Source organism: Cynocephalus volans, chromosome 2 (assembly GCF_027409185.1).
Source record: "Cynocephalus volans isolate mCynVol1 chromosome 2, mCynVol1.pri, whole genome shotgun sequence".
NCBI lineage: Eukaryota > Metazoa > Chordata > Mammalia > Dermoptera > Cynocephalidae > Cynocephalus > Cynocephalus volans.
In genome coordinates, this window is record NC_084461.1 from 210,287,445 (window position 1) to 210,306,352 (window position 18,908).

The 18,908-nt window shown below is 40.2% G+C and overlaps 1 protein-coding gene across 5 annotated transcripts in view; it reads left to right on the forward strand.

Annotated features, from left to right (window-relative positions):
• The first annotated feature begins 157 nt into the window (after positions 1-157).
• PI4KA (phosphatidylinositol 4-kinase alpha) overlaps positions 158-18,908 on the forward strand; it is a 124,506-nt gene continuing 105,755 nt past the window's right edge. For 4 of the 5 annotated variants that reach the window (XM_063085692.1, XM_063085693.1, XM_063085695.1 and 1 more), the window contains exon 1: positions 158-340. In XM_063085692.1, coding sequence (XP_062941762.1) covers positions 194-340 — 147 coding nt within the window. In that variant the 5' untranslated portion in view covers positions 158-193. Of the gene's footprint in view, positions 341-3,107; positions 3,211-18,908 lie in introns of all 5 variants that reach the window. The other variant, XM_063085694.1, reaches the window with a different exon arrangement.

The window sequence follows — 18,908 nt, forward strand, 5'->3', positions numbered from 1 at the left end:
CAACCGCGGCCTATTGCACAGCCTCTCTCCCCCTGCAGCGATAGGACCGCCCCACGGTCACGCCCCACCCAGTGTAGGCAACAGAAAGGTCACGTGTCTGGGAAGCCTGCTGTGTCTGCGCCTGCGCCGTGAGTTCGGGTGCTCGCTAACTGGGTGAGAGCAGCCGGCGGGGAGTGCCGTCGCGCGCGCAACGATGGCGGCGGCCGCAGCCCGGGGAAGCAGCGGCAACTCCGTCTCCGGCTCCGGCTCCGGCTCCAGCGCCTCGCGGGGTTTCTATTTCAACACAGTCCTGTCACTGGCCCGCTCCCTGGCCGTGCAGAGACCAGCATCCTTGGAGAAGGTAAGTAACCTCGGCGGCATCCGCCGAGGGCTGACAGGAGGAGGGGCCTGGGGCGGCGGAGCGGAGAGGTGGGGCGAGGGTCTGCGGGAGGTCGAGTCTCGGGGTCGCGAGCAGCCTGGGATGGAAGGGGGTTCCTGAGTGCAGGGAGCCGGCGGGGTGAGGAGGCCTGTGGGGGGAGGGGGCTGGTGAAGGGAGGGGCTGTGGGGGAGGGTTAGACAGGGCGGGCAGGAAGCTGCAGGTGGGTGATCGTGGGGGGGATGTAAGCTATGGGCCGTAGGGGAATCTTGTGACATCGCGGGGCCGGGGCTGGGACGTGGGCGTCAGTGAAGAGCAGTGGGATGAACCGAGGACCAGGGGTCAAAACCTGAGGCTCTGGTCCTGATTTCCCCTGCTTTTTATTCGGTGACCTTGGGGAGATGCCTTTCTTATAAAATGGGGGTCCTTTGACCTGCTTTGTCCGCTTCTCCGGATTGTGGTGGAGGACAGATGAAACGTTGTCTGCGAAAGTGCTTTTTGAACTGCGCATTATTATTCTATGAGGCTGGGGGCGTTAGACTGGGTAAAAGTTTGTGTGTGTGGAGAAGGGACAGTGGCGGGGAAAGGGGAGTGAACTGTCAGTGGGCAGAGAACTGAACTCGGGATTTCTTTAGAGGAGAGAGGACAGCTCGTGCCAGAGGAATCTTTATCTTGAGAGAAAGGTGGAAGACAACTCAAAGGTGTGCTTGGGGTGGTAGAAAGGACATAGATTTTAGAGTCAGACCTAAATTTGGTCCCTGCACTGTCACTGTGTGTCATCTTCGGCAAGTTACTTCAACTCTTAGAGTCTCTGTTTCCTTATCAGTAAAATTAGGTTGTTCTTGAGGATTAAATTAATTCAAGCATAAAATGCTGGCACAGAGCTTGGCAGAGTGGGTGAGTAGTAAATGTCAGTTTTCTTCTCCCACTAGTGTGTGATGAGACTCATTACACTGAGCTAGAACTGAAGAGATGGGATTATTTTTCCACACAACTTTCTGGCAGATGGGAAGGGGATGTTCCCTAACAGGATTAGGAGAGCAGTGGTGACTGGAGACCTGCCTGCTGCAGCTGGGAGTGGTTTTGTGGCTCTGACAGTTGTTGAAGCTGAAAGGTTCTTTCTGGTGCTTTGGCTGAATGACCTAGTCCTTGGCTTTGAAGGATCTCAAACTTGATTTTATCACTCACTTGCAGAGTGAGTAGGTCCTTGGAGACTGATGCCAACCTGACTTTTAGTTAAAGAGAGAGTACAGTAGAATGGAAAGTTTGGTTTGGAAGATAGGACCATCTGAGTTTAAATCTCGTATCACTTGGTTACACTAATGTGACTCTGGATAGACCACTTCCCCACTCTGATCCTCTGCTTTTTCTTGTAAAAAACAGGGACAGTACTTGAGAGGAGTATTGTGAAAATCAACAAAATGACATGAATAAAGGCAGGCCCGTGGTCGCCTCATGAATGATCACTATTGTTGTTAGATGAGCCTGACTAATGGACCAGTGCTGTTTATTAAACCAAACTCATGCCAGCTACTCAGCATATTCTCTTCTTAATAAGTGGACCAACAGGCATATCAGAAGTTTGATTGTTGGATTCAGAGAGAACAGGGAAGAGAGTGCAGGGAATTGGATGATCTTGAAGAAGACAGTCATGCAGCTCTAGCAGGGGTAGCACCTTTTCCCACTCAGTAACTCTGAAAAGTGCAACTTGAGCTCAACTTGCCTTCTTCAGCCTTGCTCTGTAGTTACAAGAACATTCTGTAATTGCAACATTGTTAGCTTTGTATTTTGTCATAACTGCCTCAATTGTCAAGATTATAGTATATTTTGCAATTAATTGACACAGCCTCAGGTTGGCAGCTCCCTAATACCACTTACTTTGGGAGGTACTTCAGTCTTATTGGCAACATTTATCAATCACTTCTGTGGGGAAGAGTTAACAGAGCAGGTCTGAGGCTGTTGTCTTTACAAGGGCCTGTTTACAAGGTTGGCCCTTGGCTAGCACTTGAACTGTTCCCTCAATTTCCTAACTGATAAAGATGATTCAGTATGCCTAGATTCTTTGTACAAACAGTGCAATTTATGTCAAAGCCTGCTTTCTTTCTGGGAATCTGGTTGCTAGGCAGATGGTACCTACATGACCAGCACCAAATTAAAAATATCACACTATGAGTCTCTAATAGGGTTTTTCCTGGGCACAAACATTGCACACATGTTATTGCATTTTTTTGCTGCTGTAGCAAGGAGCAAGCTTGGTGTATACCCTCACAGGAAGGGTAGAACATAAGGAAGCCCATGCACAGGTTTTTCCAGATTCTACTTGTGTCTTTTTCCCTTGCTAATATCCTTTCACTGTTATAAAATTTAGCTCTGAATACAACTATGTACATGTAGGCAGTCTTGGGGACCCCTGAAACAACTTATTTCATTGGGGAGGCTTCTGTAGGTGGCTGATCCCATCAAATATATGTGAATTCCTCTTATCCTCATCTAGGATCTTGGGATTTGATTATGCTAGAGATCACTGTAACTATTTAGTCCTACAATATATGTCTACTTACTACATTCACCTACTTTAAAACAATTGACAAGAAGCCCTTAGCATTGCAAAGGAAGAGTGTTGAGATTCTTAAAAGTAAAGGAATTTCTGAGTACCTACCTGGGACAATAAAGATGGAGACTTAGTGGAGATGAGTGTTAAAATCATCCCCGCCCCCTTGTTTCCATTTTTCTCTCTTCTCCTTTCTTCCAGAGAGAGGTCAGAGGACTGAGTGGAGCTTGGTCCAGATAGGGTTGACCTGGGGAAGGCTAAGTTTCCTGAACCAGACCTGACAGCTCAGACATTGGTAACTCAGGTAGCCTTTTTATTTATTTATTTATTTTGGTGTGTGGTGATGCTGGCTGGCCTGTACAGGATACAAACCCTTGACCTTGATGTTACTCTAACCAGCTGAGCTAAGCAGCCAGCCCCTGATTTTACTTTTTAATTGACATGAAATAGTGGTATATATTTATGGGGTAGAGAGTATATTTCCATACATGTAACACTGTGTGATGATTAAATCAGACTAATTAGCATATTTATCACTGCAAACATTTATCATTTCTTTGTGATGAGAACATTTGAACTCCTCTAGCCATTTGAAAATATGCAACTCACATGCTTTTAGTAGCACTTGAGGCATTTTAACCTTCTCTACCTTTGACCATCTCCATGCCATAGTTGTGTTTACTTACTCCAGTCACCCATTCTAATCCCAGGCTGTGAAACCAACCTATCACTACTCAGTGGATTTTACTTTTCTTTAATTACTTAATTCAATCTCTTATTCAGAAAACAATCTCTTATTCAAAAAACTCATACAGTTTATTGGTATGTGTTAGACCAGGTAAATAAGACAACAGTCCTATGTTTGGTTGCTCAAGTGACCAGCAACAAGTCAGACTTGCTACAAGTCCCGCGTCTATTTTTGTATCCCAGGCCTGGTGATCAGACTCCTGCCATGTGCAGATAGCCATCCCCAAACCCTTGGGCATCTGTCCTCTGACCTATGTCTGAGCTTTGACCATTTCCTGGTAGGCTGGGTCCCTAAGACTGGGGTCCCACTCCTGAGCCCCACCCCCAGGATTAGAACCCACCTCAGAGGATGCCCTCTGGACCAAGTCCTACTCAGTCTCCCAAAGGGAGAAAGAGGAGAGGAGAATAGACAAGAAGAAAGAAAAAGAGGCTTTTCTACACTGGGATCTCCACATACAGTGGACTTCCAGACTCCCTCTCTCTGATTTCTGTCTGCCTGCTAGTCTTGCTCTACTTTCCTGGTTTTCACCTGTCTTCAGAATGTTGCTGAGCTTCCCTGCCAATCTTCCTCCTAGCTCTGCCTAGTTATACTTCCTTTGTCTCCAGGAAATCGGTGACCTTTCCTTCCCTTCCTCCTCTGGCCTATGCCATACCAATGGAACCCCCAATCCTGGGACATAGAGAGTCCTGGGGAGAGCTGCAAAGTAGGCAGCATTACTTTCATTCCTGTCCCCATCCTCAGGAGGCTTTGATCAGAGTCCTTTCCCGCATGTCCTAAGATGTCCTCTCTCTTTTCTTCAGTTAGAATGCCAGAATCCTGAGGTATCTTAGCTAACTCTTAGTCTGATGTTTAAAAGGTACTGTGACATTAGGGACAGGCTGAATGTTCCCTGGTAGACATATGTACTCCAGAAGATGAGCTGATAACTCTAATCTGTAATTTTAGGAATCTGTGGCCAGGTGCTTAGGGCAATCACCTTTCTGGAGTTCATCATTATCCAGTCTTTCCTTTAGAGTGGTCTGCCATGGAGAAAAAATCGTGGTGTTGACATTTTTTCAGCATTATGAGGCTGAAAGTTTCCCATGCTTTCTCCCTTTCCTTTGTGAGGCCGTGTTAAAAAGAGCCATCCACAGAGTGAAAGGAGAGAGAATGAGAGTCAGCAGATGATATTCATGTTGCTAGAACTGTTATTAAATCAATTCTAAAATATTTTAAGAAGAAATTAGAGAAGAAAAAATCTGTACCCATAATCGTGCCATGTTAACTGTATGAGGGTACTTTAAAAAGTTCGTGGAAAAATAGAATTAAAAGATAATATGAATTTTTTCATGAACTTTTTGAGTTACCCTCGTATTAGTTTTCTAAGGCTGTCATAACAAACACAGATTTTTTTTTCTCACGATTTTGTAGGCTAGAAGTCCAAGATCAAAGTGTCAGCAGTGTTGGTTTCTTCTGAGGTCACCTTCTCCCTGTGCCTGTCTGCATCACTAGTTGTTTGCTCCCCCAGAGGCAGAAATGTTCTATTTCTGACTCCTTACTGCAGATTCTCTTTTCTGCTGTGTGTCTGTGTTTGTAGTTTGCACTCAGTGGAGATTTGTTTGCCTCTAATTCCTATTCCCATCATTGATTTTTTTTTTTTTTTTTTTTTTTGGTGGCTGGCCAGTATGGCGTCAAACCCTTGACCTTGGTGTTATAACACTGAGCTTTAACCGTCTGAGTAACCAGCCAGCCCCTATTTCCATCACTGATTTTAATTGCTGAAATTTATCTGTGTGTTTCATCTTCCTGATTACTTATTTATATATTTATTTATTTTTGTATTTACTTCTTTCATGCATCTTGGCATGTTGGAAAAAAGATTGGTCTTTCATGAACCAAGCCAGCAAGAACACTACTTTTATTTGTGTGGCAAACTGACAGATAAATACAGGATTGAGGCAAAAATCACTCTACTTTCCTGAATGTTTCTGTGTTCAGAGTTGGTATGAAAGCCTGGATTCAGGACAGCCAAGTGTATACCATTATGAAGACAAAAGATGGAAGCATTCATTCGTATGCTCTGGCATTAGAGGGAAGAAAAATAGACATGTTCTTTTAAAAAATTTTTTTTCTTTCTTTTTTTTGGTGGGGGGGTGGCTGGCCTGTACGGGGATCCGAACTCATGACCTTGGTGGTATAAGGTTGCACTCTAATCAACTGAACTAATATGCCAGCCCTAAAAAACTTTTTTTAATGAGTGTTTATGGTTCCAGGAACCCACAGGGGACTCCTTTATTCTGTTTTAAATTAAAGGTCCATTCAAAAAGAACAGACTTTCTAAAATGTTGCTTTTACATCTGTGGATTAGAACATAATATTTCTAACTTCGATTTCTTTTTTTTTTTAATTTTGTTTTATTGTGGTAAGAAGACCTAACATGAGGTCTACACTCTTAACACATTTTTAGGTATGCAATAAATAGATGTGGTCTTGTTGTCATTGAGTTTAACATGAAAAAGAGAGACAGACAGACAGGCAAGGATTAAATAAAAAATTTCAAGTAATTATAATTTGAAATGGTCACAAGTGCCAAGAAGCAAAAGTAAATGGTATTGGTGAATGAATTTTATCTGAATTTTAAAAAGGGGTAAATGGTGTGAGGAGAGGTAAAATGGGGTCCTGATTTACATGGGGATCAGAGAAGACTTTAAACAGAGCTACTAAAGGATGAGTAGGAGTTAACCAATGAAATCTGTGTAGAATACTTCTGGCAGAGGATACAGATTGTGTAAAGGCCCAGAGGTAGGAAAATTTTAGATTCATTTAATGACCTTAAGGAAGGCAATAGTAGTCACAGCTTAGGGAGCTAGGGTGGCATAAAATAGGATTGGGAGATAGGAAAGGCTTGATCACCCAGGGCAGGTCATGAGAGTGGTTTTGGACTTTATCCTAAAAGTAGCTTAATCGTTTAATAGCTTTTTAGGAGATTAGTGAAGAATTTAAAATATTAATAACAAAGTAAAATAAAATGTCAATTATAGTTAACATATGAATGGAAATATTTTAAGGTCACTTTAAATAGATTTGTGAAAATTACATTTAGTATCAATGTTAAATATTGTTTTTCTCCTTAGGAAAATAAGTCTGGTAGATCATTTGGGGGAACTTGTAATGACAATTATATTATTATAAGATCATAGGATTTTGGACCTTTCTTCCTTTTTAAACAATTTTTTGAAATTTGTTTTTACATTTTTAAAAATGGAAACATAATTGAAGAGCATTTAAAGGCATAAATTTCCAAGTACTGCTTTAGTGGCATCCCGTAAATTTTGATATATTGTTTTCTTTTTCATTATGTTCAAAATATTTTCTGATTTCTCTTATGATATCTTCTTTGAATTAGCAGTATTTATAAGTAGATTATGTAATGTCTAAAAATTTGGGGAGTTTATAGTTTGTTTTTTCTTTCTTTCTTTCTTTCTTTTTTTTTTTTTTTTGCAGCTGGCCATACAGGGATCGAACCCCGGACCTTGATGTTCTCAGCACCACACTCCAACTGAGCTAACTGGCCAGCTCTGTGTTATTGATTTCTTTTTTCTCCCAGCTTTATTGAGGTCTAATTGTCAAATTCTGTTATTGATTTCTCATTTAATTATGTTTCAGTCAGAAAACATACTCTGTTTAATTTCAGTTTTTCTAAACTTATTTATGACCCAGCAGATGTAAGGTATATCTGGTGAATTTCCCAATTATACTTGAATGTGTATTCTGCTTTTGTTAGGTGGCTTTTTCTGTAAATATCACTAAGTTCAAGTTGGTTGATAGGTTTTTCAAGTCTTCACTATCCATGCTGATTTTCTATTTGTTCTATTAATTACTGAGAGAAGATGACTGAAGTCTCCTACCATAATTGTGGATCTGTTGATTTGTGCTTTCAGTATGTTAGTTTTTGCTTCATGTATTTTGAGATGATACATATTTATGATTGTTATGTCTTTCCCACGAATTGACCCCTTTGTCCTCACGAAATTTTCCTCTATTTCCCTAGTAATATTTCTTATTCTGAAATTTACTTTGATATTATTATAGACACTCCACCTTTCTTGTTAATAGTGTTTGCATGGTATATATATTTTCCCATCCTTTTACTTTTAGCCTGTGTCTTTATATTTAAAGTGATTTTCTAATAGATAGAATATAGTTAGGTCTTGTTCTTTTTCCCAGTCTGAAAATCTCTGCCTTTTAATTGGTGTGTTTAGACTATTTACATTTAACATAATTATTGATATGATTGGATTTAAATTTACCATCTTGATACTTGTTTTCTATTTTTCCCTTTTCCCATCTAGTTTTTGTTCTCTTTTTCTTTTCTTGCCTTCTTTGGATGAATTGAGTATTTTTTTAGTATTTGCTTTTATCTCCACTATTACTTTATCAGTTATATATCCTTTATTTTTTTAGGTGGTGGTTCTAGCATTGACATATGTATCTTTTCACAGTCTACCATCAAAAAACATTATATTACTTCATTCATAGTATAATAATCTTACAACTGTATATTTCATTTCTTTATTTTTATTTTTTATTTATTTTTTGGTGGCTGGCTGGTACAGGGAACCAAACCCTTGACCTTGGTGTTACAAGGTTGAACTCTAATCAACTGAGCTAACTGGTCAGCCCCTCATTGAGATTTTTAGATCTGTAGGCTTATAGTTTATCAAATTTGGAACAATCTCAGTCATTGTTTCTTAAAATATTTCTTCTGTCCCTTTCCCCTCTTTTTCTCCCTAAGACTCTCATTAGTTGTATGTTAGATCTCTTGATAATGTCCTACATGTTGCCGTATCTCCCATCATTTTTTTACAGGCCTTTTTTCTCTGTGCTTCATCTTGGCTAGTTTCTATTGCTGTGTCTTTAAGTTCACCAACCATTTTTTCTGCAATATCTAATTTGCTGCTAATCTGTTCATCCAAGCCAGTGCTTTCCTTCCCTCCTTCCATCCTTTTCTACCTTCATCCCTCCCTTCCTTCCTGGCATATTCCACATCCAGAAACTTGATGTGATTCTTTTTTATATCTCCCATTTCTTTCCACACTGTATTCATGTTTTCCTTGAGACATTTGAACATACTAATAATGGCTGTTTAATGTCTTTGCCCTGGTAATTCCATAATCTCTGTCATATTTGGGTCTGTTTCTTTTTCAGGGTTCCCAAAGACCACCCACACATTCAGTGATTCCCTAGAAGGATTCACAGGATTTAGCATATAGTTGCACTTGTGATTAAAGTTTATTACAATGAAAGAATACCTGATAGGATCAGCAAGGGAAAAAGACACAGGCAGAGTCTGGAGAAATCCATATTCAGGCTTCCTTGTGTGCTCTCCCTCCATTGAGGAGGCACACCAGGTGTGCTCCTTTTCCCAGTAACAACAACAAAAAAGTAGAGTCATGTGTGTGTAAATGTTTCTGTCTAGGGAAGCCAATTAGAGACTCAGCACCCAAGGGTTTTATTAGTGAGTGGTCATGTAGGTACCATATGCTTAGCAGCTATCAAAATTCCAGACTCCCAGAAAGCAAGTAGGTGTTCCACATAAATCACTTTGGTCTAGGCACAGTTAACTGCCCTTACCATAGGAAATAGTGGGAACAGTTCAAGTTCCCAAATACTATAGTATCCCATATACTAAGGGCTGATCTCATAAGCAGGGCCTTCTAACTATAGCAACCTCAGACCTGCTATGTGAACATTTTTTTTTTTTTTAAAGATGACCGGTAAGGGGATCTTAACCCTTGACTTGGTGTTGTCAGCACCACGCTCAGCCAGTGAGCGAACCCGGCCATCCCTATATGGGATCCGAACCTGTGGCCTTGGTGTTATCAGCCCCACATTTTCCCGAGTGAGCCACGGGCCAGCCCTGCTATGTGAACTTTTTTCTGCATAATTTATATTGATGGATTTTTTCTCCTGGTTTTGCATTACATTTTCCTGCTTCTTGTCATGCTTGATAATTTTTGATTGGATGGAATTTTATATTGTTGAATGTTTAGATTTCGTTGTCTTCCTTTAGGGAATGTTGGGCTTTGTTTTGGTAGGCAGTTAAATTATTTGTGGTGCAGTTTGATCCTTCTGAGGCTAGTTTTTTTTTCATAGGAGCTTTATTGAGAGATAATTCACATACCGTAAAATTTACCCATTTTAAATGCACAGTTCAGTGTTTTTAGTGTATTAACAGAGTTGTGCATCCATCACCACATTATTAGACCATTTTTCATTACCCCTGAAAGAAACACTGCATCCCTTAGTTGTCACCCTTTAGCCCACCCCTCGTCCCTCAGCAACCATTAATCTACTTTCCATCTCTTTCTCTGTCTTCAGATTTACCTATCCTGAACATTTCATATAAATAGAATCATACAATATTTGGTTCTTTGTGACTAGCTTCTTTGACTTAGTGTATTTTAAAGGTTCATTCAGGCTGTAGTATGTATCATTACTTCATTTATTTTTATTGCCAAATAATATTTCATTGTATGCATATACCACACTTATCCATTCATCAGTAGATGGACATTTGGTTGTTCTACTTTTTGGCTATTATGAATAGTGCTTCTGTGGACATTCATGTACAATTTTTTATGTGGATATATGTTTTCATTTCTCTTGGGTCTATAACTACATGTAGAATTGCTGTGTCATAACGTTTAACCTTTTGAGGAACTGCCAGACTGTTTTCCAGATTTGCTGCATCATTTTACATTCTCACCAGCAATGTAGGAGGGTCCATTTTCTCTACATCCTTACCAACACTTGTTATTGTCTGTCTTTCTGATTACAGCCATCCTAGTAGGTGCAAAGTGGTATCTCATTGTTCTTTTGATTTACATTTCCCTAATGGCTAATGATGTTGAGTCATTTTATCCTATCCTGGAACAACCACTCTTTATGTATTTATTGGCCACTTGTATATCTTCTTTGGAAAAGATATCTTTTGCCTATTTTTTAATTGAGTTATTTGCCTTTTTATTAGTAAGTTGTAAGAGTTCTTTGTAAGTGTTAGATATGCTTCTTATTGAGATATATGACTTATCAGATATATGACTAGATAGAAGTTCGTTATCAGATATATGACTTGCAAAAATATGACTTGCAACCAAGATATAGGTATATGTATGACTTGCAGATATATGGCTCAGGGAAAATGCCTGCCAATTTTGCATAGTTTTAAGGTACAAGCAAGATTCCGTATATTTCTGTCTGTACACACATTTTACAGAAGAAAAACAATGACAGAGATGTTCAGGTAGGTTTTTTCACTTATCTAGGGTCACTTAGGTAAGAAAGGGCTGAGCTGGACTCAAAATCAGCACCTCCTAATTCCGTTCAGCCTTCCTGATTACTGGAATATTGCCCATTGAAATGGTTGTACCAGGAATCACATATATGCATATGTGTGCTATACCCTGTAGGGCCCATGAACAGTGCTCAAGAAATGGAGGCTTTTATTAATGTTCTCCAGCTTTTGACTCATTAACTCTATGCAAAGGTACAAGTAATGCTGCCTGTGTTGAATGTCATAGAGCCATGTTAATTGCTCAAAAGGTCATGCAGCCGTCTGCAGATGACCAAAAGAGTGTCTTTATTTTATTACTATTATTATTATTATTATTATTTTTTGGTGGCTGGCTGGTTAAGGGGATCTGAACCCTTGATCTTGGTGTTATCAGCACCCAGCTCTAACCGAATGAGCTAACTGGTGAACCCTAAAAGACCGTCTTTAATGAAACCCTGATCCAGGGCTGCTCGTAGGAACAGATGCTATTCCACTTACATCTGTAGCTCCATGTGCATCATATCACAAGCATTGTCAAGATAGCTCTGAGTCACTTAGAAAGTGTTAACTCATGTTCAGTGCTTTTTGTCTTAGGAGACAGTACATTTGAGAAAGACAGTTAAAAATGGTTTTAACAGAAAAGCATACCACTGATTCTTAAACCTTAGTCTTTAGTTCTCAAGGAATTTTGTTTCTCCAGAAAGTCTATTCCCAGAGGTTTCAAATAACAAAGGATGTACTCTTAGAAAATCGTTTAATTAGCCGGCTTTTGTAATGCTATTATCTAGCTTTATTTTGACCTACATACCTTATCTACACTCTCTGTTGTAGTAGTGATTCTTATCTGCAATTTTCTGCTCAGTCATCTAGACTTGGGAGGGCGTCTTATTTTCTTCTCGGCTTGGCATTTCCCCACCTTGGCAGTTAGAATTCACATTGTGGTATATATCTTTTAATATCCTTGGGTTAAAGTACTGCCAAGAGTTCTTAGCAGAGTCTAAGTGTATTATATCTGTTGCCTCCTGAGGTCCATTGGCTTATTGACATCCTCAAAGCGGCGGGTAGCGCTCTCCTGGATCCTTTGTGTATGTGGGAATAACCCTGGCCATCTCTGTCAGATTTTGAGCTTAGCGACCTTTTAATTTGACCCATTCCCCCCTTAAAACTCTAAAAACAAGCAACTTACTAACATTTTTGTAAAATTCTGAAAAATCATTTGATGTTATTTTTTCTTTTCATTTTAAAAAATATTATAGTATTAAGGCTTTATTTTGCATTAGGACTTTGACCTCTCTGTGTCTGTTTCATCATTCATAGAATGGGAATGATCAATAATATCTACCTAATGAGTTGTTATGAGGACCAAATGAGATAATACAGACCAGCACCTGGCATGTGATAAATGCTTAATAGATGTTAGCTGTTATTATTTGGAGAATGACGCCCACCAGAACTGGTTCTCCCTTATCTGATGTGTGATGACTTCTATAGAGCCTAGGTTCAAGTCTTCAGATGTTTTTCTCATAAGACTCCCAGCTTCTGAGGGCATTTTGCATCAAAGCCTGGACCTTGTGCCAGGCTTCAGGGCCCTCCATCATTTGGTTTTTGACTTGTCTTATTCACTAGTTGTCATGTCATTTCTATTAGTTTTATAACTCCTGCTGGATTGTAACACTTGTGAGGGAGTGACTATATTTTTTATATCTCACTTCGTTTGAGTGTTCTTCCATCTATCTCTCCATTCATTCAGTGATGCAGCAGATATTTGTTCAGTACCAACTGCCTGCCAGCCCTGTACTGATTATATGACAAGTACCACAATGTAGTTAGACCCTGCTCTAGGAAGCCTGGGTTCTTCTAGTGGTCCTCTACCTCTTTTCTTTCCTTCTCAAATGTCTGTGACATTGATCCCTTTAGTTCCACTAAGTACTGTAGTTGTTAGAGTTCTGAAATGCGTAGGGTGCTGTGGATACAGTGATGAGGAGGAAACTGTCCTGCCTGCAATGAGCAGAAGATAAGTATACAATTAACTCCAAAGTAAGATATAAGGAAAGTAATTATCTTAAGAGAAGTACAGGGTTCTAAGTGGGCTGTTGAGAAGTGTGATGGGAGAGGTTGCATCCTGTTGCAGGGGTCTGAAAATGTTTGAGAAACAGGAGACAGTTGAGATGGATCTTGAAAGAATTGGGAGAATTTTTATAGGAGATATGGCAGGTTGGATGAAATGTTGCAGGTGGTTAAAAACCATGGACAAGGCCAAGCAGGGGGAAATGAGAGTTGATATATAGGGGCTTGGGTGCCAGGCTGGACAATGGGGAGCCATTAAAGGTATATGAACTGGAAGGGGTAATATCAGAGAGAAGATCTAGTTAAGAGTTACCTAACCTGTAAAACAGGGATAGGTCACACATGACCTGCCTGAAAGTGAATGTTTGGCGCTTGAGTCTGTGTGACCTCTTCCATCTCTGCATCTGTGATTCTGCATATGTTCGGGAGTTGTCAGTGTTCCTCAGGCCTGCAGTTCTGGTGAGCATCATTTCAGTGTAGCTGTTGAACTTGTGTGTATTCTGTATATTTTTTTACAGAAATTCCACCAAGAAAAGCTCAGTGTCACATTGCTTTTTTTTTTTTTTTTTTTGGCTAATGAATTATTTTAATAATTTTTTTAAAAAATCTACATGAGCTATGAAATATTGTCAAGACAGTTTTGTGAAATTAAGCTTTACGTTCCTGAGTCTCGTTTCAGGTGGCACCTCAGTGATTCAGTCTCTGTTGTGCCTATTGCTGCAGTGTTGGGGGTCTTAGGGACAGAATAGCTGCATCTCTTGCCCCATTAAAAAGAGAAAAACTCTTCTATGTAGATTGAGACTCTTGGGGAAGTCATATTTAAATAGGAGTTATTTTACTGATATTAAGATGTTGGAATTAGGGCCAGCTCGTGGCTCACTTGGGAGAGTGTGGTGCTGACAACACCAAGTCAAGGGTTAAGATCCCCTTACCGGTCATCTTTAAAAAAAAAAAAAAAAAAAGATGTTGGAATTAAAGAGCTTGTAGAACCATTGTAAATAGAAAATGTTTGTTCTCAGATCTTCTTTCAGTTTTATGTTCTTTGTTCTTGGATTATCCAGATTCTGTTATTGAAATATTATATGCTTTTCTCTTCTGAGCTCCACAACTGTAAATGTTATTATCCTTTTAAAAATAAGATTTGCATTAATGACGAAATTGTTTCTACTATTTCAAAATATTTTTTTCTGATTCTAATGTTATTGTATTCTTTATGAAAAATATGGAAAATACAGAAAAAAAAAGAAAATAAATATTGCCTGTAATCTGATTACTCACTTTTCTGTCTTTCTTCATAGGCAGTCCAGACTTTGAGTTTTGTTTAAAACAACTAATTGTATTAGTTTCCTATTACTGCTATAACAAATTACCACAAATTTAGTGGCTTAGAACAACACACATTTATCGTTTCACAGTTCTTTTTTTTTTTTTTTTTTTCTTTTTCCGTGACCGGCGCTCAGCCAGGGAGTGCACCGGTCATGCTTATATAGGATCGCGAACCCGCGGCGGCGGCGGGAGCGTCGCCGCGCTGCTAGCGCAGCACGCTACCGAGTGCGCCACGGGCTCAGCCCTATCGTTTCACAGTTCTGAGGATTAGAAGCCCGACACAGGTTTCACTAGACTAAAAGCGAGGTGATGGCAGGGCTCCGTATCTTTCCGGAGATCCCAGGAGAGAACCCAATTCCAGGCTTTTCACAGATGCTGCCCATGTTCCTTGGTTGTTGGCTCCTTCCTCCATCTTCAAAGGAAGCAATGGCTGGCCAAGTCCTCACATCATGTAACTCTGACCCCCTCTTCTGCCTCCCTTCTACTTTTAAGGACCTTTGTGATTACACTGGGCCCATGCAAATAATCCAGGATAATCTCTCCATTTCAAGGTCCTTTATTTAATTACACCTGCAAAGTCCCTTTTACCATGTGAAGTAACATATTCACAGGTTCCTGGGATTAGGACTGGAACATCTTTGAGGGGCCATTCTACCTACCACACTGATGTTGTTTATAAGTCGCTGAATCATTATATAGATCTCTAAATTGTTTATTAGTTCTTTTTAGTAACACATTTTAAAACTGTGTGCCAGTGTCACAAATGACTTCTATTTAAATATTTTTAGTTGAGTGGGGACGGGGGAGGAAGATCCGAAGACGAAGTAACCCAGAGCCCCTCTGAGCATTTGAGGTAGAGGGGGTAGTCTGGCAGTCCAGAGGAGACAAGGGTGGTAAAAACTGTGCTGCCTTCAGATCTCTCTACTGGGCGAGGTGACAGCTGCATGGGCAGTAAGATTTAGACGTGATGATGATGCTAAATTCTTATCCTCAGGTATTATTAGAGCCTATGTCTACGCCCATTCTGAGTATTAGTTTCCAAATAAGATACCTAAAAAATAAAGGAACATGCAAACAAAAAACCAAACCCAACCCAGTGCCCCTGCCCTGAGAGAAGAAATCTATTCTTAGGCCTTGGAATTAGCCTTTGGCCTCCAGGGAAAATGCCAGGAGGAGCTGGTAGCAGCCCCCCAGTAGGGAAGGGTCAGGATTGAGAGGAAAACCTGCTGCACTGATCTGAGTGAAGTCTGGGGACAAACTAAGAATAGACAGCAGGGCCTACAGGCCCAGAAAAACTGAGCACATCTTCTTTCTGTCTATTCATCCACGTCCATGGTACAGGAGACCAAAGACGATAAGAGATGATTTTTCACTGAAGGGGCTTACAGTTTAGTGGGGCTTACAGTTTAGTTTTGTAGATTAGAAGCCAAACATAGGTCTCACTGAGAAATGCATTAATAATTGTAGCATTCATTGTGGAGTAGCTGATGTTGTTGATGTTATTGGAACCCTTCAAACATGTGAGGACAGCAATTATGTTTACCTTTAACCTGATTGTCTCCAGCCTACACATTCCTTTAACCGCTCCTTGTATGGAATGTTTCTAGGCCTCACATCGTCCTGAATGTCCATCTTTGAATACTTTCTTGTGTGGCAAAGAGGCAACTAAAATAATCTTTCCCTCACTTTCACAGCCCGCCCATCATCAAGTCTTGTAAACTCTTCTTCCAAAACATATCCTAAGGTGGGCTGTTTGTGTCTCTGCTTGTTCTGGTTACTACCATCTTTGCCTGGACTACTACAGCGATCTCCTGACCCATCTCTCTGCTTTCACTCTTGTCCTCTAAAATCCATTTTCAATGTGGCAGCCTGAGGGATTCTTCCAAACCTCAGTGCTAACCTTGAGAGTCAAGAAGGCCTCTGTGTGCCCTAGCAGCTCTGGCTTCTCCTTGCTATTAAACTATGATCCAAGCCCCTGGCTTGAACTGTGGGGACCGTCTCTGCCTCAACTTGTACTTCTGGGCATCCCTCTCTCTTTCCTACTGTGCTGCCTCTGCTGCAGCCTCTGCTGGAAACACTTTCTTGATTTGTCCTGGCTGCTTCCTTCTTAACCACATCTCAATTTAGTAGGCACCTCCTTAGAGAGGCCCTCCCTGGTCACCCCACCAAAAGTAGTCTTTCGGGCACTATTATTGGGGAAATAGAATAAAAAACAAAACATCCCAACCTAGAAACACTCTCCACAAAGGTAGAAGAGAAGGACAATACATTTATTATTTGAATAAGCATTAAACCTGAGTGTGATGTACTTGACAGACAGTCCACTAAGAGATTGCAAAGATGGAAAGACATCACTCCTGTTTATATAGTCAAACAGATACAACCTGGTACATACATGTTGTAACATGTGTATAACCCTTTTATGTAGCCAAGCAGATACAACCCATTACTTACATGTTTCAACATAAGCGATAATTAGTCCTCAAGTAAGAGGACTTGACAGCACTATCTGTCACACATAGTTCCATCCTGATTTTACCTGGTAATTGGGATGACCATCTGTGTTAGCTATTTGGTTTTGTTCAGAGGAAAAACAAAACTCATACAGGGAATTTTTGAAAGTTTGTAGAAAAATAGAATTAAGGGCCGGCCTGTGGCTCACTTGGGTGAGCGTGGTGCTGACAACACCAAGTCAAGGGTTAAGATCCCCTTACCGGTCATCTTTTAAAAAGAAAAAAAAAAAAAAAAAGATAATACAATCTTTCCATGGACTTTTTGAAGTACCCTCATATCTTTATGACAGGAGGTTGTTTTGCATCTTGGAGCAAGGCACCTGTGGAAGTTAGGCTTCAGTGGTTTTCCACAGAAACTGGGAGATAGGGATGCTATCTCCTTTGATGTTTACATTCCAGAAAGGTGGCTCCCAGGTCCTTGAGAAAGACATTTCTAGGTCATAAAGCTGAGAAAGGGCCTATCTAGTCTTCAAAAGGATTTATATGCATTTCAAAGGAAGGAGAATTTCTTACAATTATAAATTTTCTAAAGTAAATGTTCAAACTAAAAGGAGGGGAGGGGAAATGTCTTTTATTTTCAACAGGGAGAATTAAACCTTTTTCGTTTTTTTCTCTTTTTTTATTCTTTTTTTTCTTTTTCTTTTTTGCTACCTCTTTTTTTTTTTTTTTTTTAACACGTTCTTTCAACTTTATTCAAATCATAAATGCTCCCAGAGGCTTTTACCATTTGAAAAAAAATCAATTTAATGCTATCAAAAGGCGGTGTTCTCTTTAATCCTGTTTGCCTTCTAGCCGCTGTCATGAACCCTCCTTCCAGGCCACATATACAAAGAAGGCCAGCACCATGTGCACAGCTACCACTCCAACAGTAGCAGCATAAAAATAGCTGTCCCTATTGGACATCCCAAGGGAGACTTCAAATATATAAGTTGTGAAATAGAACCCAATAGGAACAGTGATCGTTAAAGCTGTGAAGAACAGGAGCGTCTTCAAGGTAGATACTAATGAACTTTCATTTCTGAACTCTGGCAGCTGCATTGTGTTGGGTACCACTTTCTCAAGGCATTCCTTGGACTAGGCTCACCTGCCATGCTCAGTCGGCTTGGCAGGCAACAGGTTGAGGCAGATGTGATGGAAGTGCCTGGGAGCACAGGGTGGCAGGCCTCTGCCCTTATTTTAAATTTGTATTTGTCCTTGCACTATCATGTCTCTGATACTTGTCTGCTTTATCTGTCCCAGTCTAGAATGAGAGCGGAGACTTCTTTCCGATTTGCATTCACAGAGTCCGGTGCAGTGCATCCAATGGAATATATGCCCAGTAAATAGTGAATGAATGAATGAAAGACATATTGACTTGATTGACCCTTATGTGAGGGGACTTCAAAGAGTTTGTGGAAAAATGGAATTAAAAGATAGAAGTAACCACACCTCAGTCACTAGATGTCTATTTAGAGTTTTTTTAAAAAGGTAAAATTAAAAAAATACAGACTTTATTTCTCAACACAAGCTCCAAGTTCAAGACACTTTTGTAAGCCATGATACTATTTAGTCATACATGTTGTAGGAAAAAAAAAAAAAAGAGCTGAGGGTCTTGGGAATTTAACCATGTCAATGCAGTCTTTTTACATTAATGGAAGAAAAATGGGTACCCTTTAAAGATTTTTTAAGATTAGGAAACAAATAGAAGTCAGTAGGAGCCCAATCAGGACTGTAAAGTGGATGCTTAATGATGTCCCATTGAAACTTCCGCAAAATTGCCGTTTGATGAGAGGAATGAGCAGGAGCACTGTCATGCTGGAGAAGGACTCTGGTGAAGCTTTCTTGAGCATTTTTCTTCTGCAAAAGCTTTGGCTAACTTTCTGAAAACACTCTCATAATGAGTAGATGTTGTGGTTCTTTAACCCTCTAGAAAGTCAGTATGCAAAATGCCTTGAGCATCCCCTAAAATTGTTGCCATGACCTTTGCTCTTGACCAGTCCACTTTCACTTTGACTGCTGCCTCTCAGTAGCCATTGCTTTGATTGTGCTTTGTC